Below are 27,087 nucleotides of genomic sequence, written 5' to 3' on the forward strand. Positions count from 1 at the left end.
AATAAAGTTGTCAAAGCCAAATACCAGAAAATATAAAAAAGCAATGAAAAAATGCAAGCAACCTGATTTAAAGAATAGGTACAGATTTTCTGCGACACTTCTGGAATATTAAAAACTCACCAAAAGCTCATCATGGGAACATAGTCTTAGGATGTATAATAGCAGTCAAACCTTTACTAAAATGTTATGTAAAAGTGGCCATAAACATGAAGAGAAGAAGAGTAGTGATGAGCGAGCATGCTCATGTCCTAATCGAGTATTTTTGGAGTGCTCGAAAAATATGCTTGAGTGCTGCGGCTCCATCTCTTGCGGCTGCTTGACAGCCGCAACACATGCAGGGGTAGCCTGTCCAACAGCCGAGAGACCTGCAGCTGTGGCCACTTGAGCATATTCTTCAAGCACGTGGAAAATACTCGATTAGGACACGAGCAAGCTCAGATAACACCTTACCCAACTCATCACTAATGAAGACCTGAGCTAGGAGAAAAGACCAGTAATCAGGAATTTCCCCATTAACATTCCCTCCCCAACCCCTTCTATAACCTCTCTCTGCCCCTTAGCCAGAAACTGGTTTACAGTCAGACAGGGCCGAGTTATGCAATACGCCATAAATGCAGCACTTCACCTTCCTGTCTAGAGAAGACTGAAAGCTTCAAAATAAGTTCCTTGAATTTCCCAAGTTGTGAGTCAGATAAGACGGCACTACACGCCCTGTTGTATAAGGTGAGCCTTCCATACCATCACTTCCTGAAACTGAATGGGTTAATGATGTTGCAACATAGTTTGTCTCCATTCCAGATTCTGTACCTGCCCTTTACACTGAGGTATTGGAAGTATTTCCTCCCACTGTCCTGCGGGAAGGCAGAAGAAGAGCAGCAGGACAGAGAGCGCCTAGGACTGGCCTGTCTGTGATCTGGTGAGTCTTATAGGGATGTGTGAGGTGTGTATGGAGTCTGCAGCTGGAAGGAAAACAGAATTACCTTCAATTATTGTATTTTTTTAATTAACACTTTGTTAAAGAATACCCAAATTACAAGGGGAATAAAAAATCCTACTACTTAGACCAGGAGTCCACTGGGACTTATTGATCTCAATAATTGCACGAGTGTGCACCCGGGAAGACACATTGTGAAATTGTATGTAATGTTATTCTATGGCATTGGGTGACATCAAGTGTATACACGTCTGCAATATTGTGCTTGTACTTATCACATAAGACAATTATTTTCCCCATCTTAAAACTATTCCCATCTTGGCTTTAACATTGTATGAAGTCACCGTGGAGCATTAAGGGCATGTTCACACCGGCTTCTCTTACATGGCTTTAGAAGTGGATCAAAAATCTACATAGAACAAAGATCTTACCGCACTGCAAATATCTGCCATCACAAACTCATTAATGGCACAAAAGTGATAATCTCCCAATCCCCCATTACTCTGTGAAATTCTAAAAAAAATTCTCATAATTCAATCAAATTACCTCGTGCCCTAAGACATAATTTATTATAAAAGTATGGACCGCTTGGAACACAAGTTTTCCTCCATATCTATCTAAACAGTTTTTCCTTTCTTTGCCAGACTTCATGTTAATATGTCAAATATTAATACATTAGGAGAATTGAAAATATCTCAGACGATGTTTTTCTTATAATTTTCCCACGAAGATGTTCTGCTCAGATGATCTTTATTTTGTTTTCCTTCTTTTTCCCTTCGTTATTTCCTATGTCCCTTTCTCTTTCTTTGTAGAAATCTACATTACTCTAATAAACCACCTTCTCCTATCCCCGTATACATACATTCTCTCCTGGTTACAGCTTTTACATAAGTAATACTGCTTCAATCTGATTTATAAAAGTTCCTATTTCATATTTTTATCCCTTCCGCCTTATATAGTAAAATTCCCCTTAATAAAAATAATTTTGATAAAAAAAAATCTACATAAAAAAACCTCTGTGTAAGGCTACGTTCACACGTTCCTTTTTTTCATCCTTTTTTTTTCAGGTCCTGTTTTGAAAAACCGCAGCTAAATTCAGCGCTGATTTTAGCTGCGGTTTTTGATCCTTTTTCTTCTGCGGATTCCACTGCGGGTTTCCAAATGCAGTTTCCTATTGGGGCTGCTGGAAACCCGCTGCGGAATCCGCAGAAAGAATTGACATGGTACTTCTTTTTTCTGCAGGCAAAACCGCTGCGGATTTGCCTGTGGAAAAAAGGATCGTCGGCACAGCGGGTCCTGTTTTCCATTGGGTTACATTGTACTGTAACCTACATGGAAAACTGCTGCGGATCCGCAGTGCAAATCCGCTGCGGATCCGCAGCAAAAACCGCACCGTGTGAACATAGCCTAAACCTACCTCTAAATAGTTGTATATGTTCTACGAATCTCACCACAGAGGTGGCAAATTATCCATTAATGATATTCAGCTGATAATTGTCTTGCTAAGGGTTAGACATCCAAATTTTCAAAGAAAAAAAAAAACTAGACCAATTATTCTGCTCAGACTTTGATCAGGGTGCGTCCGGAGTCTGATCTGAGGGTGGTTCGAGTGTCATTTGTTTTTCTCATACTTGCATTACTGATTTTGATCCGATCAAAATTGGACATCTGCACATTTTTTGGTGGACTTCAAAGTCCACGAAAATTCCCGGCCATCTGAATGGCTCCATTCACTGTCACACATACGAGTGCTAGCCATGAAAATTCCGGACAGCACTCCTACACAAAAATCAGACATCTGTATGAGCCCCAAAGTAATTGGTGACAGGAAAGTTTATTCACAATCAAAACATATATTTACGGGTACGTGCCCACGTTCAGTAATTGGCAGCACATGTCCACTGCTTCCAAAGTGCTGACGGTTATTAAACGCAGGTGATTCTCCATGTGATCACTGAACCGTGCGGATTCACTGTGTCTGATACATTGTACGGGTGACATTTATATTGTGGAGACTCGCATCTCCGCAAGATAAATTGACATGCTGCAGTCTGGAAAGACGCGTCACATGTCCGTCTCCGCAGGTGATCTGCGGGGCTCAGTGCACACATAGTGGACATGGGGTTTCTTGAACTCCCATCCACTATACTGTAACATTTGGATGCTGCGACTGTACACAGCGCAAACCCGCAGCATTTACTGATGGTGGGAACATGCCCTAAGAGTTTTGCCCTTTGCAATGGCAGCATGCTGCAAGTGCATCTGAGAAACAGATCATACACACCCATAGACTTGTATGAAACAATGGACTGCACTCAGTTGTCGTCTGAGTGCAGCCCGATCAGTCGGCAATGGAGAAACTACTTTCTCCTTCTCCTCCGCACCTGTGCTGCAATGTTCTCATGTGAGAGGATCGCAGCACAGTGAACTGACACTCAGCTCACGCTTGCAGCGTAGCTGGAGCCGAGGGTCATTAGCATATCCAGCCCAATTCTCTCACATGAGAGAACATACGGCAGTGTGAGCGAACCCACATAAGAATAGCACCCTGCATGTGACTCCTCAGTGCCAAACAGTGCGGTACATACATTCTCCTTTCCACATCAATCTCAGCCTCTTGTTTTTTCTAATGCCACATGCATCAACAAGGCGTGTGCCCTTATAATTAGTGTGGCACATGGAGCACACACTTGTAAATCTTCTCTTTGTTTCAATTCCTCACCATTTTCTAGAACTCTGCTTGCTGAAAGTTGTTGTGTTTTCATCCGTCTGTTAGGCCGGGAGGTTTTTTTTTTGTTAAAATTTTTTCAATTTGCTGGATCAAGTTTTGATTCGGTTTTTAAATTTCTAAGGGTGTGTGTCCACGGTCAGTAAACGCTGCTTGTTTGACGCTGCGCAGAGCTGCAGCGTCAAACACGCAGCGTCCAGATGTTCCAGCATAGTGGAGGGGATTTTTTGAAATCCCGTGTCCACTATGCGTGGAAACACGCACGCGGCGGCCCTGCGACTCCGGACATGCTGTGCGTCTTTTCAGATCGCAGCATGTCCGTGCTACCTGCGGCGCTGCTAGGAATAACACAGGGCCCTATGCGAGGAGTGCGATGATCCCGGATGTGTGCAGTTAACACATCCGGCATCATCGCGTCCCAGAAGGGGGCGGGGCTTAGCTCCGAGCTGCTTTCCCGCTCCGACGATACCGCCGGCCATCCTGAACGTGGACACGTACCCTTACTGTATAAAAAAAATGTTCTTAGTGGTTTTCACTAATCAAACTGTAAAATTTGGCGCGTTTGATCAGACAAACACACAACATAGGTGGGCAATCAGTCTGCAAAAAAAAAAAGGGAACTTGAAAAGGCCCATTGATTGTAATATGACCATGATTTAATTGTAAAAATAATAAGGATGGCACACCTACCAAGAAAACAAATGTGTGAAAGAGACGTTAATTTGCAACAATCAATTAAACCAGTTTCTGATGTATCAGTGGGGAGTTCAGACAGCGGCTCACAGGTGATTATCTGGACTGGATACCACTGTGTCTACCTTCCAGCTGGTAAAAAAAAAGCTTTCAGCCTGGATGTCCACAAGCATGTCTTAGGCCGGTTTCACATGTCAGTGATTCCGGTACGTGAGGTGACAGTTTCCTCACGTACCGGAGACACTGACACACGTAGACCCATAAAAATCAATGCATCTGTGCAGATGTCATTGATTTTTTGCGGACCGTGTCTCCGTGTGCCAAACACGGAGACATGTCAGTGTTCGTGGGAGCGCACGTTTTACACGGACCCAATAGAGTCAATGGGTCCGCGTAAAACACGGACCTCACACGGACATTCTCCGTCTGGGGTCCGTGTGCGTGCCGGAGACAGCGCTACAGTAAGCGCTGTCCCCCCCACATGGTGCTGAAGCCGGTATTCATATCTTCCCTGTAGCAGCGTTTGCTATAGAGAAAATATGAAGAATAGTGTTAAAAATAAAGATCCATGTGTCCGCCGCCCCCCCACCCCCTGTGCGCCCCCCCGCTGGTCAGAAAATACTTACCCGCTCCCTCGCTCCTTCCTGGTCTGGCCGCGCCTCCTACTGTATGCGGTCACGTGGGGCCGATCATTTACAATCATGAATAGTCGGCTCCGCCCCTATGGGAGGTGGAGCCACATATTCATGACTGTAAATGATCGGGCCCACGTGACCGCATGCAGGAGAAGCCGCGGCCAGACCAGGAAGGAGCGACAGCCGACGGGGGACCCGGGTAAGTATTTTCTGACCAGCGGGGGGGCGCACAGGGGGTGGGGGGGCGGCGGACACCTAAATCTTTATTTTTAACACTATTCTTCATATTTTCTCTGCAGCAAACGCTACTGCAGAGAGGATATGAATCGCAGCTTCAGCACCATACAGAGTGGGTACCACACGCTCCGTGTGGTACCCACTCGCCATACGGGCGGCACACGTGTCCCGCTCGTATGGCCTCCGTGAGTTCCCAGGCACACGGACACGGATAACTCCGGTACCGATTTATTCCGGTACCGGAATTATCTGGACGTGTGGGACAGCCCTTAATCCACTGACCGCAATCAAAGATCTAGAAAATGGTTAGAAACTAGAACACTTATAATAAGGGTATGTGTACACGTTCAGGATTGCATCAGGATTTGGTCAGGATTTTTCATCAGTATTTGTAGCCAAAACCAGGAGTGGAACAATTAGAGGAAAAGTATAAGGCCGGAGACACACTGGTGCGAGAGACAGCCGAGTCTCGCTGGTTAAAAGCAAGCTGTGGCACCTGCATTCCGGAGCTGAGCGTGCAGCTCCATGTATTGCTATGGAGCCGCACGCTCCGCTCCGGAGTGCAGGTGCCACAGCTTGCTTTTAACCAGCGAGACTCGGCCGTCTCTCGCACCAGTGTGTCTCCGGCCTTATAGAAACATATGCACCATTTCTGCATTTATCACCCACTCCTGGTTTTGGCTTACAAATACTGATGAAAAATCCTGACCAAATCCTGATGCAATCCTGGACGTGGACACATACCCACAGGGCGAGATTTCTATGTGTCTGTTATTCACTTCACATCATCATTGCGGTTGAGATTTGAAGATATTTTGGACCGATTCATTAATTGCAGTTTCTAAAAAGTTGCAACAATTTTGTACAAATTTACTCCAATCTCTCCTGGAATAATTTTATGTACACTAGAAACTTTTGTGCAAATGTTGTGATATTTAGCAAAATGTGCGACTTTCTGGAATTCACAAAGCAGGCTGAAAGCAATGATAAAGAGCTCTTTTAATTTTGCCAAAAATTTATAAACTTCTTTGATATTTTTAAGAATTTGACTCAAAAAAGTCAATGAATACCACAAGACAAAAATTGTAAAGTGCCCTACAATATTAAGTTTCTGGACAGTAATATTAGTGTTATGAGTGACGGGATTATTTTCTTTTTGCTTACAAGGGCCATAGTGTTTTGTTCCTATATATATTAGGGTATGGGCATTCTCTGAGTTTTCTTTCAGGAAACAGTGGTATTTTTTTTCTTCCAGAAGTGTAATTTTTGGTGTCTTTTTCAGCGACTTGTTTTAAATTTTAATAGCATAAACTAGTAAGCAGCTTCCAAGGATAAAGGTCTGAAGAATGGGCAGGTCACTATTTTAAAATGCTGTGGGTCCTATTAGTCATGACTGGCGTTGCTCACACCAGTCTGGATTCGGAGGCAATACATGGAGCTACACGCTCCGGAGTGCTGGTGCCAGAGCTGGGTTTTCACCTGCGATACTCGGCCGTATCTCGCGTATGTGTGATCCCGGCCTAAGAAGCCAAGCACATTTTGCAGAAGTTACTGTTCGATTTGTATTATTTAATACTGTTGTCTTAACCCAGCCTTAACCGCTTAATGACCGCCAATACGTCTTTTAACTGACCTAAGATATAAGAGAATAGCCTCCCCATACAGGTGACAATCCAGCAGCTGTCGGCTGTACACTATAGCTGACAACTTGCTGCCTCCACCAAGATCAGTGTTGGCACCATCCAAATTTCTTTAACCCCTTAGGCTATGTTCACACGGTGCGGTTTTTGCTGCGGATCCGCAGCGGATTTGCACTGCGGATCTGCAGCAGTTTTCCATGTAGGTTACAGTACAATGTAACCCAATGGAAAACAGGACCCGCTGTGCCGACGATCCTTTTTTCCACAGGCAAATCCGCAGCGGTTTTGCCTGCAGAAAAAAGAAGTACCATGTCAATTCTTTCTGCGGATTCCGCAGCGGGTTTCCAGCAGCCCCAATAGGAAACTGCATTTGGAAACCCGCAGTGGAATCCGCAGAAGAAAAAGGATCAAAAACCGCAGCTAAAATCAGCACTGAATTTAGCTGCGGTTTTTCAAAACAGGACCTGAAAAAAAAGGATGAAAAAAAGGAACGTGTGAACGTAGCCTTAGATGCTGCTGTCAATAGTGACTACATCATTATAAATGGTTAAAGTGTGGGGGCTTCCTTTTTATCCAAATTGGTGCCCTCAGATCATGATTGTGTGGTCCTGATATTTGCCATGGCAATTCATGACCAAATAGCGGCCTAATAAGGGTATGTGCACACGATGCAGATTTAGTGCAGAATTGGTGCATAACTGCAGCAGATTTTTCTGCTGCAGAAACGCTGCAGAACTGCACTGTGATTTACAGTACAATGTAAATCAATGGAAAAAAAAAAAAGCTGTGCACATGGTGCAGAAAAATCTGCGCAGAAACGCTGCAGATTTCAAAGAAGTGCACGTCGCTTCTTTTGTGCAGTTCTGCAGCGTTTCTGCTGCAGATTTTTCTGCACCATGTGCACAGCTTTTTTTTTTTTTAAATTGATTTACAATGTACTGCACAGAAACTGCATAGAAGCTGCATAGAAACTGCATAGAATCTGCGCAGAAACTGCATAGAATCTGCACAGAATCTGCACAGAATCTGCACAGAATCTGCACAGAATCTGCACAGAATCTGCACAGAATCTGCACAGAATCTGCATCAAATCTGCAGATGCAGATTTAGTGCAGAAAATTCTGCACCACATTTCCTACGTGTGCACATAAAGAGTCTGACTGCTGTAGTAATCTGTTCAGAAGTTAGATGCATTTAGGTGGTAAAAATACACATTTTCATTTCTGTCATACCACTTTCCATTAATTCCTGTAAAGAACCTGAAGAGTTAATAAACTACCTGACTGCAGTTTTTAGGCTACGTTCACACGTTCCTTTTTTTCATCCTTTTTTTTTTCAGGTCCTGTTTTGAAAAACCGCAGCTAAATTCAGCGCTGATTTTAGCTGCGGTTTTTGATCCTTTTTCTTCTGCGGATTCCACTGCGGGTTTCCAAATGCAGTTTCCTATTGGGGCTGCTGGAAACCCGCTGCGGAATCCGCAGAAAGAATTGACATGGTACTTCTTTTTTCTGCAGGCAAAACCGCTGCGGATTTGCCTGTGGAAAAAAGGATCGTCGGCACAGCGGGTCCTGTTTTCCATTGGGTTACATTGTACTGTAACCTACATGGAAAACTGCTGCGGATCCGCAGTGCAAATCCGCTGCGGATCCGCAGCAAAAACCGCACCGTGTGAACATAGCCTCAATATGTCAGGGGGTTCTGTTTTTAAAATGGTATCACGTTTGGGGGTTTCCCAATATATGGGACCTCTAAAGTCACTTTAAACATGGATAAATCCCTAAAAAAAATAAATTTTGTAAATTTCCTTGAAAAAATGAAAAATTGCTGCTACATTTTTAAACCTCCTTAAATGCTAACAAAATAAAATAACATTTTACAAATGGTCCTGATGTAAAGCCGACATGTGGGAAATGTTATTTATTAATGGTTTGCTGTGGTATGACCATCTGGATTAAAGGGATAATCATTCAAATTTAGAAAATTGCAAATTTTTTAACATTTTTCTCAAATTTTTGATATTCTTTATAAATAAACATAAAACATTTTGACATAAATTTACCATTATCATAAAGTATAATGTGTCATGAACAAAAACAATCTCAAAATCACTGGGATTTGTTGAAGCGTTGCAGAGTTATTGCCAGATAAAGTAACACTGGTCAGATTTCAAAAATTTGGCTCACTAGCCATATATAACATACACATCATAAAGTAAAGAATAAAGTACGCAGCTACATGCTGAGACTACTTTACTGTAGTGCTGTCTACATGGAGTCTGTACTGTATGATGGCACATGGAACCCTTCCAGCTCCATACTGCAGAGCTATAGTGGTGATGCTATAAGATTCCACTGTACAAGATGTCCGTACTGACCTAAGGTCTCCCAACCCAAGCTTACAGCCTTCTTTGTTCCATGAGGGGGTAAGCTTGAGTTACAAGATTTGCAGTTATTTTGGCCATTATGGTCCATGTATAGATGGAACCTGCCCACACAGTGATGGACTATGCCTCTATATATTTTTTTTCTTTCTCCCATGTTCCAACAAGAAAAAAACTCTGAATGAATTCATAGATAGGCCATTGATTTCTATGGGTGCCATATTATACTGCCAGACAAACTAATAGCTACAGTATGTGCATGAGATTTACTAGCAAATACTAAGGGACAATTCATTTTTTAAAGTCAAGATAAGATTTTGGCCTTGACTTTGTCAAAACTGCTCTATATTTTTTAATGTATTTTTTTGCCAAATTGTTTTAGTTGTGGCAAAATTGTGCCATCTTTAAACCCCGCAGTTTTGCTGTCATTATGAAGATCGCAGGAAAAAAGTGTGACAAAATGAGAGAGAAAACAATTCTTTCAAGTACACCCATACTGAGTGTATCATGGTGTTGGGATTTTTACATGTTGTAATCACAATTTACTGTCTCACCTATTTCCATCTCATCTTCGACAGCCTGCCACACACTTTGAAAATCTATGAATCACCAAATAATCATGCCTCTTTAATCTACTTTTCTGTTTCTGAAAAAGTCCTTAGGTTTAAGTTCCTATGAGTTTTTAATGCTGTGTGTCTTCACTGCGCCAAAAAGGCAGCGTCTTACAGTTCCTGCAAAGTGGATAGGATTTATAAAAATCTCATTCCTATTGTGATATATCTATATCACAGTGTAAACTAATCTGTGGTTTTTGAAATCCTCAACATCTCAAGCTCTCTTAGGCTATGTTCACACGGTGCGGTTTTTGCTGCGGATCCGCAGCGGAATTGCACTGCGGATCCGCAGCAGTTTTCCATGTAGGTTACAGTACAATGTAACCCAATGGAAAAAAGGACCCGCTGTGCCGACGATCCTTTTTTCCACAGGCAAATCCGCAGCGGTTTTGCCTGCAGAAAAAAGAAGTAGCATGTCACTTCTTTCTGCAGATTCCGCTGCGGGTTTCCAGCAGCACCAATAGGAAACTGCATTTGGAAACCCGCAGTGGAATCCGCAGAAGAAAAAGGATCAAAAACCGCAGCTAAAATCAGCGCTGAATTTAGCTGCGGTTTTTCAAAACAGGACCTGAAAAAAAAAGGATGAAAAAAAGGATCGTGTGAACGTAGCCTAAAGGTTGTGCTGATTTTTATATGTAGATTTTCTCAATAGAATTGCATTAGATGCTGAAAATTTGCAGGTAAAAAAATGCATATAATCTGCCCAAGCCTGTATCAATAAAGTTTTGACAAAGTCATATTTCAGGAAGTATTTCACGTGCACATGTTGAGTATTTGGTGGGGGTTTTTTTGCCTCAATATTTGTAAGCCAAAATCAGGAGAGGAACAATCAGAGGAAAAGTATAATAGAAACCAGTCACCACTTCTGTATTTATCACCCACTCCTGGTTTGGCTTGCAAATACCTAAGTAAAAATGCTTGCCAAATACTTATAGTGGGGGAAATAAGTATTTGATCCCTTGCTGATTTTGTAAGTTTGCCCACTGACAAACACATGAACAGTCTATAATTTTAAGGGTGGGTTAATTTTAGCATTAAGAGATAGAATATCAAAGATAAAATTCAGAAAATCACATTGTATAAAGTATATAAATGTATTTGCATTTTGCAGTGAGAAATAAGCATTTGATTCCTCTGGCAAACAAGACTTAATATTAGTGTTGAGCATTCCGATACCGCAAGTATCGGGTATCGGCCGATACTTGCGGTATCAGAATTCCGATACCGAGATCCGATACTTTTGTGGTATCGGGAATCGGTATCGGATCCATATTACTGTGTAAAATAAAGAATTAAAATAAAAAATATTGATATACTCACCTCTCCGGAGGCCCCTGGACATCACCGCTGGTAACCGGCAGCCTTCTTTGCTTAAAATGAGCACGTTTAGGGTCTTCCATGACGTCACGGCTTCTGATTGGTCGCGTGCCGCTCATGTGACCGCCACGCGACCAATCACAAGCCGTGATGTCATTCTCAGGCCCTAAACTCCTCATTCTAGGAATTTAGGACCTGAGAATGACGTCACGGCTTGTGATTGGTCGCGTGGCGGTCACATGAGCGGCACGCGACCAATCAGAAGCCATGACGTCATGGAAGGCCCTAAACGCGCTCATTTTAAGCAAAGAAGGCTGCCGGTTACCAGCGGTGACGTCCAGAGGCCTCCGGAGAGGTGAGTATATCAATATTTTTTATTTTAATTCTTTATTTTACACAGTAATATGGATCCCAGGGCCTGAAGGAGAGTTTCCTCTCCTTCAGACCCTGGGAACCATCAGGATACCTTCCGATACTTGGTGTCCCATTGACTTGTATTGGTATCGGGTATCGGTATCGGCGATATCCGATACTTTTCGGGTATCAGCCGATACTATCCGATACCGATACTTTCAAGTATCGGACGGTATCGCTCAACACTACTTAATATTTGATGGCAAAACCCTTGTTGGCAAGCACAGCAGTCAGACGTTTTTTGTAGTTGATGATGAGGTTTGCACACATGTCAGGAGGAATTTTGGTCCACTCCTCTTTGCAGATCGTCTTTAAATCATTATGATTTTGAGGCTGTCACTTGGCAACTCAGAGCTTCAACTCACTCCATAAGTTTTCTATGGGATTAAAGTCTGGAGACTGGCTAGACCACTCCGTGACCTTAATTTGCTACTTTTGATGCCCTCCTTTGTTGCCTTGGCTGTATGTTTTGGGTCATTGTCTTGCTGGAAGACCCAGCCACGACCCATTTTTTAATGTCCTGGCGGAGGGAAGGAGGTTGTCACACAGGATTTTACTGTACATGGCTCCATCCATTCTCCCATTGATGCGGTGAAGTAGTCCTGTGCCCTTAGCAGAGAACACCCCCAAAACATAATGTTTTCACCTCCATGCTTCACAGTGGGGACAGTGTGCTTAGGGTCATAGGCAGCATTTCTCTTCCTCCAAACATGGTGAGTTGAGTTAGGACCTCATTTATTGACTCATCTGACCACAGCACCTTTTCCCACTCACTCACAGAATCATCCAGGTGTTCATTGGCAAACTTCAGATGGGCCTGCACATGTGCCTTCTTAAGTAGGGGGACTTTGCGGGCACTGCAGGATTTTAAACCTTTGTGGAGTAATGTGTTACCAATGGTTTTCTTGGTGACTGTGGTCCCAGTTGCCTTGAGATCATTAACAAGTTTTCCCCGTGTAGTTTTAGGCTGATCTCTCACCTTCCTCATGATCAAGGATACCCCATGAGGTGAGATTTTGCAAGGTGCCCCAGATTGATGTCGATTGACAGTCATTTTGTATTTCTTCCATTTTCTTACTTTTGTACCAACAGTTGTCTCCTTCTCACCCAGCGTCTTACTTATAGTTTGGTAGCCCCCTACAGCTTTGTGCAGGTCTATAATCTTGTCCCTGACATCATTCTAAAGCTCTTTGGTCTTGCCCATGTTGTAGAAGTTAGAGTCTGACTGATTAATTGAGTCTGTGGACAGGAGTCTTTTTTAATGGTGACTATGTAAGACAGCTGTCTTTAATGTAGGTAACGAGTTGATTAGGAGTGTCTAACTAGTCTGTAGGAGCCAGAACTCTTAATGATTGGTAGGGGATCAAATACTTATTTCTCACTGCGAAATGCAAATAAATGTTATATTATTTGTACAATGTGATTTTCTGGATTTTATTTTTGATATTCTATCTCTCAATGTTAAAATTTACCTACCCTTAAAATTATAGACTGTTCATGTCTTGTCAGTGGGCAAACTTACAAAATCAGCAAGGGATCAAATACTTATTTCTCCCACTGTAACTTGTAAACGTGGCAAATCAAAATCACTTTATTTAAAACATACAAACTAAAAACAGATAAAAATTGTAAAAGAAAATGATTCTGCCATACAAAGTGTGCTGTGTGCTCATCTAATGTCATTTGCTAAGCTGAAACAGATTTACTGAGAGCTGGTATAGGAAGATAGGCAAGTGAGAAGACTCACACAGTTAATGCCTAACTGAGTGCTTGCAGGAGTACACCTCCAACTGCTTGTCAAAGATGATAGGAAGCAAGATAGTAGAGAATTACATAACTAAGAACTGAAGAATGAAGTGCATGTTCTCTGAGGGAAGAGATTGGAGGTGGCACCAGGACAGGTGGCAGCTGTTAATTATAAAAGGCCCAGGAGTGCAGTGAAGCGGAGGTGTCAGCACTTGAACCTGTAGCAGGATGGACGTGTGGTGCAGCGAGGTTGGCTTATAGCAGCCATTATGAGTGTACAGACCAGAGCAAAGGACAGAGGGACTGGGAACAGAGCTAAGTGTTGGGGGCCAGAACTGAGTGAGTGAGAGCCAAGAGAAATGAGCAGATCGTGTTGGGGGACATTCCTGAGATCTGCAATGTGAGGGGCAGAAGTACGGTACACAGGGAACCTGGGCCATGCTTCGGAGTATGGAGGCAGCTAGAGAATGTATGCTAGAAGGGACCCACCAAGAAAGGCCATGCAGACTAACGGTTTATTAACATAGACTCCCATTAGGGCCTGGACAGCGTGTGTCACTACCACCAGAGTGACCTGGTGATTGAGAAGGATCTGACTGTGACACAAAATGGAACCGAGTGACAGGATAAAGAGGATTGTATCTAAATGTTCAGTGCTTGGCATCATTTGGTTTAATTGTTATAACTGTGAATGCTGCCTCTTACCAAAGAAGTAACTCATGTTTAGATTGCAAAACAGTTTGTTGGGCTCAAAATCTACTAACCCTGTTTAATTTTGTATCCTAATCATTCAAATTCCTATGTCAGAATAATAATCAATCTTTGGTTAAGTTAACGCTGCGTCCTCATCTTCTGCGCTGATAAATTCCAAACGCCTTTTTACACTGCCGCAAGAAAAGTATATTGTTTAGTGTATATTTTTTGCGATGGATGGATGTCATAGCATCCATCCACTCTCTGACCAGTCGTATATCTTACGAGTGTCCATTTTTACTCATGCATATTATTGCAAAAGTTTGGTAAGCAGTTGTTCCCCATCAATAAGCTGCTTGTCATTGCTTTAATAGATTTGGTTTGCACTGTAGCATCTCTGCTATCATTGGCATGTTAGGTCTAAGGCTACGTCCCTACGATCAGGAATGGCAATGTTTTGCAAGCAGTGTATTTTTGCTGTGTCCAAAATGCTGTATTCTAATTGCCGCAATTCTTTGTCAGTACATGCGGATTTACATGTAATGACATTCAAGTGGTCAAACTCTGCAGTCGAGACTAGCATCTCTGCTACAGAAATTAACATGCTGCGGCTCTGAAAATAGCACCGCGGGTCAGTTTATGGAGTGTCAAATAGAAGCACAGTGAGCATGGGATTTCTATAAATCCCATCCACTGTGCTTATGTAGAATGCAGAGAAAATACACTGTGTCCAAAACACTGCTGTTCCTGATCATGGGCACGTAGTGATAAATGTTATTAGAAGATGATTCAGTTGTACAATATTGAAAGTCAGAAGCAAAGATCATTCATAAGTATTTTGTATCTAAGCTACAGTCTCACGATCAGTATTTGGTCAGTATTTTACCTGTAAGCCAAAAACAGGAGTGGGTGATAAATACAGAAGTGGTGACGTGTTTCTATTATACTTTTCCTCTGAATGTTCCACTTCTGGTTTTGGCTTACAAATACTGACGTAAAATACTGACCAAATACTCAGCGTGTGAACGTGGCCTAATAGGAATACTGAAGCATAAAGAAACTGGAAACCAGAAATTGCAGTACGGTAAATAGCCAGATTAGTGAGATTAGATTAACCAGATTAGTCATTTGGTTTGAAATAATCAGTGCTGTGTCACATTTGAGACAAAATTGTACTCCAGTACCCTAGTGAAGTACAAAATCTGCCTGATGTTATTTAGTGTATTACTTAGTTGAAGCTTAACCTGTGACATTTTAAAAGTTCATGCTACTTTTATATTAGAAAAGTCCAAAAAAAAGTAAAAGTCACAAAGAAGGGAGCATCCTTTTATTTTGCGCAATATTCATCAACCGCCATGGATCATTTTGAAGAATTTGGAGCAAAACATGCAACAGATGCCAAAAGACAAAAAGAAAATTCACTTATAAAAAAGCAAATAATGAATCATGGTCTAACTTGTACAAATTTTAAAGATTTCAAAAATATTAATGTTTGCGCTTTCAGCAGATACTTTGCTTCCTTATTTCCTGCCTTCCAGTAATACAAACAAGTCACTAACAAATCTATATATTGTTGTTTGTAAGAGCTGGTGGCAAACTGATGACAGTGTGGAAATCCCAATAAGGAAGAGTGAAAGTTGTGAAAGTTCCTCACAAGGATGCCTATGTAGTCATAACTCTGACAAAATTGTAGGACACAATACTTTATTTAGATCAGGGATGCACAAGCTTTTCTGGTTAGAGGGCCACTTTATCAGACTGAACCACACCTAAGGGCTACAATTATTAAACTTAAATGGATACGAATATTTGACAATTATTGCATATCAAAATATATTCTATAAATGTACAAAAGGTTTAATTTCCAGGGCTCCCACCTTTTAGAGAATAGGGAGACCCCATTTCCTATGCCCACAGTTCAGAAATTAAGATATGACATATTACTTGCATGAGTTTCTCTTCTGTGGTTCATGTGAGTTGAGGAAACAGCGTTGATGAACCTGTTGTGTTTCTCGGCCCCCATGAAACTAATGTAAAGACAGACACCCATTTGAACGACCACATATCTGTTCCCGAGTGCAGCAAAGTATTCGGAAGACACCATTTCTGTAGATGTACCTGAGATGGCCACAAGGACCACACGGTGGAGCATGCACTGGTCTTGTCTGTTTTTTGGACCAGTCAGTGCCAAATGGCAGACAGTTCGTGCACAAAGCACTGAAGGAGCAAAGTTAATTTTACAAGTGACTTGTGCCAGAAATGCTACTCCATTCACAGACCTTTTGATGACATTGTCAGGTGTGCCATGACCCATGCCAACTCCACCCACTGGGCAAAACTATAGTGAAAATGCCAGAATTCTGGCAAAAACACCTTCATAAATCCAGCCTCAAATATTTAGTATGAAAGGAAAAAAAATGTCCTTTTAAAACAAAGTGGAATACGCCATATACATGTTCTTGTCGACCAAGAGGCTTATTTCTATGGTGAGAGATGCTTGGCTCAAGGAATTTTAGCCACTCCTGATTTTGGCTTACAAATACTGATGTAAAATACTGAATGTGTGAACGTGGCCTAATAATTGTGAGACTTGCTTATAAATAACAAGAGATACCACCCTCAACTAACCTAAAAAGTTGTCCTACCCCACAATTGAGAGGTGCTCAGATCACACTCTGAGTATTTTCACATCACGTCTTCTTCAAGCATGTGAATCAGTTGAGGTTCTCAAAAGGAACATTCTTACGGAAATGCTGGTTTATTTTTTTCTGAAGCATTTTTTTAATTTTTTTTTTACAATTTATTTCCTGATCACTTTTTGATGCATGTTTGTTTCTGGTTTTTTTACAGCATTTTTGTGCCATTTTTTCATTGGTGTATCGAGGTCATATTTTTAAAATTTATACAACAATGAAGAAACCGCATGCATTTTTCAAGCAGAAATGTTGACAAAATGCTCAAAAAGGTGCCAGGGCGTCTCTTGAGACTTTCCATTGATTTGTGTTGTAAAGCATAGATCGTCTTCAGAGCAGAAAATGCCAGAAAAATGGTTAGGTCACTTTTTTTTTTTAACCGCTTGGCGATTTTTGGAAACTTAAAAGCAGTTAATCGAAGCTCAAAAGTTAATCAAATGACGAACAAGTGTTTTTATATAGAAATGTATATGATCATGCTTTTGAGCATTCAGCTAGCACTTTTTCAGGCTGTTTTCAGAGTCAATCTGCCTGAAAAACATGTTGTGTGAACATATCCTTAGGCTTTGTTCGCATGATGAGTATTTCATATTTGATGATTTTTTGATGTTGACGATTTTCCGCAGCCTTTCTGCACCTTTTTTGTCTCTCTTTAGTATCGCATGTCTTTAATAAAACTGCTTTGTTTTTGATACTTCCTGGTATTTGGCTTTGACTCAACTTAACTGATATAGTCATGTGCGGATTACATGCGTTTTTAGTGTTGATTTTCCTAATCTAATGCAAGTGTATGGGGGGAAAACTAAATATACACACAATCACTTTGAATAATTAACCCCTTTTTCCCTGGTAAAGGAATACTGATGAGCATAGCACATTTACCAAGCAGCAATTGTTTCTTTTAACCCTTTGTAACGCACTGCCTGACTGTGATGCGGTCTCTGAGCTCCAGGTTTGGCATTAATGTTGTCATATTGCATTTGGTCAGTTATTGCAGGTTAAGTAAAGGTTGCAGTAAAGTTATTGTGTAAGCCTAACCTAAATGTGACTGAAAGGGATAAAGAGGAAATCGGGCCGTTACAGCAGAACTGTCCTTTTTACTGTAGAGTCGCAGTGTAGAACAGAGCAATATGGGGTTTGCTTAGAAATCTAATTAATGGATGACTAACGAGAACATTACTAACAATACACAATCCAAAGATAGCGATCGTTAGAAAGGCTTTCCCCACTGGAACCTGAATAACTGATTCATACCGGTGCTCTTCTTTCTAGGAATAAGAGCGCGAGGAACATGTTTTCCTCTGTCAGTCATAAGTAAATTGTATGTCCAACTTAAGACATCACCTGACCATCCACTAAAAATTGGCTGTCATCTTAGTCACCATTCCAATCTTAAACATGTTAACCCTAAAATATCTGGCAAATGGGGGTCTAGTCACTATGGTCACCATATAATCCAATAAAATGTATGTCACGAATGATGACAATGGGAATACCTTCTTAAAGAGGATCGGTTAATAGATTTCACAATACAAACTGTTTAAAAAAAAAGGACTATGTTAGCAGATTTTTGTTATTAAATCTGAGGGCAGTACAATGTAGTGGCAGAGAGCCTGCTTCCAGGGATGTATCACTTAATGGGCTGTGTTCTGTGGTTTCAATACATCTGTAAAACCCCACCATCACCACTGATTGGCAGCTTGCTGACAATGTACACAGGAAATTGCCAATCAGGGGTATGGGCGGGATTATATACCGCTCCACATTCTGACAACTGAGAAAAAAGGGATTCTATCAAAACTGCATCAAGCAGTCCACTAAGTGATACATAGCAAGAATCTGCAGACATATATCCTTTAAATAAAGCTCTTAGACCAGATGAAACTGGTGTACTTATTTTGAAGATACGTGTCAGAATGGCTGTATAATCCTTTCTGAAAGTCTTCCAGTCAGATAAGCTGAGATGAGCTAGTCTATCTAGTCCAGGTACAAAGAATCTCTACGGCACTTCTGACATGAATTTTCAAAGTGTGTACACAAGTTTCATCAGGTCTAAGAGCTGTTAAATAATATATGCAATGTATATTGTGAAATCTGGTGACAGACGCTCTTTAAAAGTTTTCTGTTGTTAAAAACTCGGTAAAGGTGGGTGACTATTAGCAGAGCTGCCATTACAACTGTGCCAGGCACAGTGACCTTCCTCTGTTATGCCCAGTGATGCAGTAAAACACTCTTTACTTCTGTATCTTGGCAGGTGTTGTAGTCATCTATTCAGGACTGCAGAAAAGTTGGGTTACCATTCCATCTCTGGTTAAAAACAAGAATTCACAAATTATATCTTATGATGATTCCTTTAATTATAAACCGGATTGTAAATCTAGCTCATTACATAAGAGTCATCTCAGGTAAATTAAGAGCCTCCTACAAAGTGTTATTAGGAACCTTAATGGAATGTGAATACTGAAAATCCTTCACGTAATAAGCTGTAAAGCTACCTATAATGATAGACTGCAAAGCAAAAAATGTCACCTGGATTTGAGCCATCTTACCTTCACCCATGATTATCTTTCTTGTGTTGGCAAGCGATCCAGGAAATATACCATGTGATGTGCTCAAATGCAGAAGATATTTACTCCTAATTTACTTACCCAACTATATTAAAATTAGATAATATAGTGACCATAAAAAGTAAAGACTGGGCAGTGTTACTGGTTAGATCTATGCTGCTTGTATGTGTTGTGCAGGTTTGACCAAAACCAAACCATGTTTCTGCTAACAAAACATTAATCCATATATAATCTGTTCAGCACATTTATATCAGGGTTAGATGAAAAGTCTTATGTCGGCCATTATGGCTCCCTCACGGGTTGTCGGACAGCTATTTCAGAATCCTAATTGCTAAATGGAAAATTGTTTATATCTCCTAGTCCATTACTTCTGTGCAACAAGACAGTAATGATGAGCCCGCACATCAATTACTAGCATTAATCGTCTTTCGGATAGAGTCAGACGGCGGTATAAGTTGGACGAGGATCGTAACACAATGCTCGGACTGACCGTCAGCTCTCTCAACCCGAGCATGACAGCATGTATTTCTTTTTCATCAGAGGGCACTACTGTATTTAGAAGCAGTAATGCTAGGTGTTGGCAGCTTTGTCTTGTTTCAAGGGAATAGAATAAAATCTGTAATTTCCAGTATACTCTTTTTCTTCCTCCCCTGCCCCGGAGCTGTGGTATGATCAGACCATGTCCCTGGACGGTCAGACACAGCCATTACACAGTGCACAGCAGGGGCACATGTATGAGATTATCTCACCACAGGAACATTTTATTTGAACACATCCAATTGTGGAAATTATTGTTATTCCAAGATCTATTGTTTAAAATGAACTTTTGTTCACGGGAAAACCCCTTTGAGTTTAGCCAACATATGATCTCGCTATAACCCCAAGACTGTTATTTAGTCATGGTCAATCATGTGTTTGTATTTGTATCATTGTGATATAAATGTTATATGACTTCCCATAGATAGCATAGCATGACAGATGATATCACTGTCTTAATTTATTAGTTTAATAATTGTGGTAAATTTGTATAGGAACTTGCATGAGAAAAAACAAGTAACACAAAATAGTCCAGAGAAGCGAGAGTTAACAGTAGATTCAGCAAAACCACTGCAAGTTAAAACGAGAACTAACGTTCTTACGGAGCTGATGGGAAATTATTGAGCAAGGTGGGGCTTTTAAGAAAATGCATTATATAAAGACAAGCCTGGCCATACAAAATCAGATCATCAGAAGTGTGACACTGTATCTGGTGAGTACCGTATTTTTCTGACCACAAGGCGCACTTTTTAACAGAAAGATCATCTTGCTAAAATGTGTGTCTTAGTCCGTAGTCAATAAGGTCAGCACTGTCGGACCACCCTAACTGCTACCTTTGTCCTGGTATTATATAGGGTTCTATCAAATAAGTGCCCTTCTCTGGCTCTCTCTAGACCTGGGGTGCACAACTCTGTTCTCAAGGGCCACCGACAGGGCATGTTTTCAGGGTTCTGTAGTATTGCACAGGTGATGATTCCAAGACAAAGAAAATCCAGAAAACATGCCCTGGTGGTGGCCCTTGAGGACAGAGTTGTGCACCCCTGGTCTAGGCCTATTTAGTTTGGTGTTCTGTCTGTATTCTCTTTTTTGAGGGGTATAGTTTTTAATGCATCTCTAATAAACTATTTCTTAGGGGATTTATATGTAAGACTGGATTACTGGAGAAGCACAAAGATTGTGTGTTCTATGGCTTATTAAGAAGCAAGGAGCCCATTTACTGTTATTGTCTGGGGTACCACTACTGTCTGTGTCTGACCCAGGGTAAAACAACAAAAAAAAAGATTATTTCCCTAATCTAAAGCCTGGTAAAATGGGGTTTCAGAAAGCTGATTATGGGGGTCTTTGACTCTGGGTGGGATTGTTTCTTTACACGTTAGCCGTTAACACATAGATATATGACAGGTATAAAATAAATTTCCAATAATTTAGCACATAATTTCGTAGCTAGGCAAAGTTCTGTAGAGAATTTAGCATCTGAATTAGTCATGGGGGGTGTTCGGTGAAAAGTATTTGATCTCCTAATTCAGAAAAAAACCACATAACTGCATAAATAGATAATTTTATGCAATAATTAAATTTTATGCAATTACAGCCACATTACCGCCAAACTGCTTGGCACTACCTGAAAAGTGCTATTTTTGACTCTTTTCAAAAGTATGAGGAAGCAAAAGGGCTCAGAAAATAATAAGAATAAGATCTACGGAACTACTTGCACCGCTGTGGATGTTTTGATGCCTTTTCTGACCGTCTTGTTTACATATATGTAATCTAAATGTTAGACATCAATAGTAAATTTGTGGGTTTCTTTTTCAAGCATCTACCTGGCAATTTTGCTACTTTTTTTTTTTTTAAATGGCCAAAAGCACTGTGCAGGACCCTAGTGCAGCAACCACATCAGTAGTCCTTGGCCAACAGATGGCAGCTCTGCGAACCTGCTCTGTTTTGCCAGATCCCCAGCACCTCTTCTAATCAGTAAGCTCATAACTATGTCATATATGCAAAAATGATGTCGCACCTGGATCTGCAAATCAGAAGAGGCATTGGGGAGGCAGCTCACGTGGCTTTCGATTGGAAGCCATAGAATACTGACATTGCAGCCGGACCTTGGAGATTCAACTATCTCTATTAGTGACTTTTTTTTACCAAACATAGCATGCCCTAAATGTATATTTTTTTCCACAGACTTCTCAAAATTACTTGAAAAAAAGTGATTAATGGTACTTTTTTATGAGCCAGAAGAAAAACTGAAAAGAACTGGGTAAAGAGAGACTAGAGTAGCTTTTAAAAGGGCTGTCCTTCCATATTCCAACTAGACATGTCTGACCTCGCTTAATACACTTACATTGAGCAAGGCTGGAAGTCTAATCGGCACATGACTGCATGTATACAAATCACATGCATGCGGTCACGCGCCCACTGCTTCTGGCATCGGAGAATCCTCACAGTGCACAGTGCAAATAATGTGAGGATTCACAAGTCTACAGTCACATAGAGTGACTGCAGACTTGTACCCCAAGGCAAGACAACCCCTTTAACCCCTTTCCGACATTGGGCGTAGTAGTACGCCCATGTCGAAATCCCTCCCTTTGATATAGGCTCTGGCGTTGACATGTGCCTCTAACAGTCTAACAGCCGCGGGTGGGATCGCGATCCACCCGCAGCTATTAACCTGTTAAATGCCACTGTGTATCTCATGCTTCCGGTAAGTGCTACGGAAATCCCGCCCATCGTTGACCCCATCACATGATCGTGGGTCACCAATGGGTTGGCAAGACAACCAGAGGTCTCCAGCAGACCTCTATGGTTGTCAGAGCCGGATTGATATGAGCCATCGCCTGTATGTAGCAGAACCAATCAGACAAGCATGCAAAAAGTTTAAAAAAATTTGTAAAAAATGTAAAAGAATGTAAAAGTTCAAAAACAATAAAAAAAAAAAAATCAAACATACACATATTTGGTATCGCCACGTTCAGGATCGCCCGAGCTATCAATATAAAATAAAGAATTAAACCGATCGGTAAATGGCATCATGAGAAAAGAAATCAAAACGTCAGATTTACATTTTTTTTGGTCGCCGCTACTTTGCAATAAAATGCAATAACGGGCGACTAAAAGATCGTATATACACCAAAATGGCATTAATAAAAAGTCAGCTTGATGCACAAAAAATAAGCTGTCTCCCAGCCCCAAATCATGAAAATGGAGACACTGCAAGTCTCGGAAAATGGCGCCATTTTTTTTTTACCAAAGTTTGGAATTTTTTTTACCACTTAACCCATTATCTACCAATGTCCTTTTTTGGGGACGCCTATTTTTTAGCTTCTAGCAACTAAGATTTTATAATTTTTATAATTAGGTCCAATTTTTTGTGTTCTGTTTGTAAAATGAATGTTTACAAAATAGGAAATCATGTCATTGTCATTTTTAATTGAATATTGGGACGCCCTTTTCTGAAAAATCCGTACTTGAAAAAAATTTAGCAAATTATGTTTCTGATTCATTAGGACCCAAATCATTAAAAATCTGTCATTAAAAAAAAAATAAAAATGAAAATTGCTAATTTGGCAAGTAATGGGTTAAATAAAATAGAAGCTAGACGTGTTTGGTGTCTATGAACTCGTAATGACATGGGGAATCACAATAGCAGGTTAGTTTTAGCATTTAGTGAACATGGTGAAAAAAAAAAAAACAAGTGTGGAATTGCCCTTTTTTTTTGTAATTCCACGGCACTTGGAATTTTTTTGCCGATTTCCAGTACATAATATGTTAAAAACAATCATGTCGTTCAAAAGTACAACTTGTCCCACAAATACAAGCTCTCACATGGCCATTGTAACTGAAAAAAATAAAAAAGTTATGGCTCTGGGAAGAAGGGGAGCAAAAAAAGAAGTACACAGAAACGAAAATACCTCCGGGCGTATAGGGGTTAATGGTCTTTACTTTGAATAGGCCATCAGTGAGTGATCAGTAGGGATGATCAACCTAGAAATGCAAAAACTTTATCTGCCAGTTTCTCTGTTGAGCAAAAAGATTCACAAGTCTACTATCTATTTATCTATCTCTCACATTTTGGGGGCCAAGGCTCCATTACAGCTAATTTTAGACCACACACATATGTGTAATTATTACAATAATCCTAATAATGACTAACGTTTTCTATATTTTTATCCAGCGTGCAGTGCTGAATTATCTCACCCTGCGGGAAATATAATACAGGCTTCAACTGGCTGCACAGGTAGCCTGGAAATTCACCTTCTCGCTTATAAAGCTAGCAAAAAAATCAACAAAACATTCCACACCTTAACGACATCACTATAAAACATATGTTCTGTTTCCACTATGTAATTACTGTACTACTAAATGTGTATTAGAGGGAATAAAAACAAATTGACATTACATTTTTTTGTAAGATATTTCGAATTTGCACTTCTTTCTGTACCTACCTGTCTTATATGTGTTGAAGTGGACAGATAAGTTAAAGAGGGGGGAGGGGTTAAGGTAATTTGGCATTGATGGTCTATCTTCAGACCGGCAATAAATATGAGATTGGTGCAGGTCTGACCCCATTTATCAGCTGATGATGGGGCTTTAATGCTCTGGGGAGTTCTCTATCCCCTTAAATGGTTTACAATTTTTTTTTTTATGTTTTGCACTTTTAATGTTTTGTATTTATGTAAAAAATGTTTAACTGTTAAAATTAAACTGTTTTTAATATTTTTTTTATTGTGATGTACTAATTCAGCCACTTTCTCCTATCTCCTACACTCTAACTGCATCAGCTGTGAACTGTGCACACCCCTTGTCAAGCCCAGTTCTCTGCTATAGATAAAGCCCGATGCCTTGTGCTGCACTTTCCCTCTGCCACTGCGACTGTGATCAGAGAGAAGGGTTGTCAGCTGCACTGCTCAGATCAGTCATTACCGGTGAGCGGTGAGCACATATCCGGGCACCAGGGCAGCAGTAGTCCCTTCATCCATGTGTGAGAACAGCTCTCTGGATTAAGTCATCACCAAGCCCTGGTGCCCAAACCTGACTTTACCACTCGCTGATAATTGTGATGAGAGCTCTGCAGCCGGCAATGATATGACTGCTCCACTTTGTTCACTGTAAGTATCGGTGAGTGATGACCCAAGCCAGTGCACATGACACCACCCCTCTCGAATGGCTGTGCCTATGTTCAATTGCTGTTAGTTGTTTTTCTTCCTGGGAAAGCTGGTTGGCAAGTTATTGGGGGAACAGCTTTCCCAAGAACAGATACAATGAACAGTTGCTGAAGAAACTGTCAACATAGGAGGAGGCATAAGAGGGGGTTGTAGTATGCGCCTGCATCTCCCACCCCTAAGGCCAACTCTAGTCAACGCCGATCGCGGGAAAAAAAATTACATTCAAATACCATCCTCTTCTCTAAATTGGAGTTCAATTTAGAGGCATGTTAATTTCTGCCTGAAGCATGTTTGTGTGATAATGTAAATTAAAGTAACTAACTTGAATTTTTTTTTTTCATAGCAATTAGAAAGAAGATCTGAAGTAGAAGAGACCATACATCACCATGAATGACTCAGATTCTGGGATGAATAGTTCGGATCCGTTCTCCTGCTATCACCCATCTATTGTAGACTATCGTTACTTTGCAGTGACATGGGGTATCATCGTGTCTTTGGTGGGGACAGTCGGCAATGTGTTAACAGTATTTGCCTTTGCTTTGGATAAAAAGCTGCAGACTCGATTCAATCTACTCATCATCAATCTAACTTTGGCGGACATCTTGTACTGCACGTTCCTGCAGCCTTTCTCCGTAGACTCCTATCTACACTTATACTGGAGAAGTGGGGCCTGTTTCTGCCAGATATTCGGAATGCTGTTGTTTGTGTCCAATTCTGTATCAATTATGAATTTATGCCTCATCGCCATCAGCCGTTACATTCTCATCACCAACAATAAACTCTTTGATCGTATTTTTTCCAAGACAGGTGCAACACTCATTCTCCTGGGCACCTGGGTGGCAGGCTTTGCCAGTTTTGCACCACTTTGGCCAGTCTACGTGCTAGTTCCTAAAGTCTGTACTTGTAGCTTCCATCGAATAAGAGGGAGACCTTACACCACCATTCTGATGGGATTTTACTTTGTGGTGGGCCTAAGCTGTGTTGGAATCTTCTATTTGCTCATCCATCTAAAAGTTAAATCTGCTTCCAAAGCCTTGGACCAATACAAACTTACCAATGTCAAAAGTACAAAGGCAAATGTTTCCAGTGCTAACTCTGGCGTAAATAGTAAATATCAGGAGGTGGAAGACAGTGGTGTAGACACAGGGGCCTCCAGTGAGATCATCTCAGAACATGTTACGACTTCCAAATCTACAGTGATATCTTATTCTACTGATTATGTTAAATCAGCCCCTGCCACAGTGCCCCAACCAAAGGATTCTGGATCCGATTTCAAAAAAGTCACTCGCATGTGCTTTGTGGTTTTTCTCTTCTTTGTGGTTAGTTATATCCCCTTTTTGTTGCTCAACATATTTGATGCAAAAAATGCTGCACCCCAAGTTATTCATATGATAGCAGCAAACCTCACCTGGTTAAACAGTTGTATCAATCCCATACTATACGCAGCCATGAACCGACAGTTCTGTGAGGCATACAAAAGAGTGCTCTTTTTAATCATTAATAAATTCAGAAGAACATAAGGCTTCCAAGAACTGTACTGTGAACAAGCATTAGAAATCTGAAGAACAGGCATTACTAATGGAATGTTTCTTTCAAGAGTCGCTATTAAAAACATTTTTTTCATCTAAAGTATTTCTGAATGAATTCAAACACAGATCAAAATGTGGAGAGAAAAAATAAAATATTGCATGGCATCCAAAAAGACATTTGCATTCATTTTCTAACATTTATTTCCAAAAAGAACAGTTGAAATATAACTCAAAACTTGACGTTTTAATTTTTATTTTCTTGCACAAGAACCTGTTTGTATATAATATATTTATGAAGCTATTAAATGTATATAGTTAATAATAAATGTTTATATTCTTATAACTGATGAGAAAATCTGTCTTTCTTTATTATGATTCTCTGTATTATGTCTACCTGCTGAGTCGCACCTTATTTTACCCACCAAGGAGAGGAAAGTGACAACAGCACTGATAATCTAGGCTCAGACAACTGGCTAGACAGGGTCAATCTTAGTTGGTGTTCTTACGACCATGGGAATAAATACTAGAAATTTGGTGGTATCTGGGTCTTCACAGCCTGAGCTTTTTT

The 27,087-nt window shown here is 40.7% G+C and overlaps 1 protein-coding gene across 2 annotated transcripts; it reads left to right on the top strand.

Moving 5' to 3' along the window:
* The first annotated feature begins 571 nt into the window (after positions 1–571).
* On the top strand, positions 572–26,862 carry GPR84 (G protein-coupled receptor 84). Of its 2 annotated transcripts, XM_077297928.1 has the most exons (3): positions 572–723; positions 799–916; positions 25,334–26,862. In XM_077297928.1, the coding sequence occupies exon 3, from the start codon at positions 25,377–25,379 to the stop codon at positions 26,508–26,510; it is 1,134 nt and encodes a 377-aa protein (XP_077154043.1). In that variant the 5' UTR covers positions 572–723; positions 799–916; positions 25,334–25,376; the 3' UTR covers positions 26,511–26,862. The 2 variants fall into 2 exon arrangements, with proteins under 2 accessions (XP_077154043.1, XP_077154044.1); XM_077297929.1 differs by lacking the exons at positions 572–723; positions 799–916 and adding an exon at positions 20,488–20,540.
* The last annotated feature ends 225 nt before the right edge of the window (positions 26,863–27,087 follow it).

The sequence above is a fragment of the Ranitomeya variabilis genome, chromosome 3 (genome assembly GCF_051348905.1).
Source record: "Ranitomeya variabilis isolate aRanVar5 chromosome 3, aRanVar5.hap1, whole genome shotgun sequence".
In the NCBI taxonomy this organism is placed as follows: domain Eukaryota; kingdom Metazoa; phylum Chordata; class Amphibia; order Anura; family Dendrobatidae; genus Ranitomeya; species Ranitomeya variabilis.

What these genes read in the sequence shown, in the direction of transcription:
- GPR84 (XM_077297928.1), top strand. Translation starts at nt 25,377, where the DNA reads ATGAATGACTCAGATTCTGGGATGAATAGTTCGGATCCGTTCTCCTGC.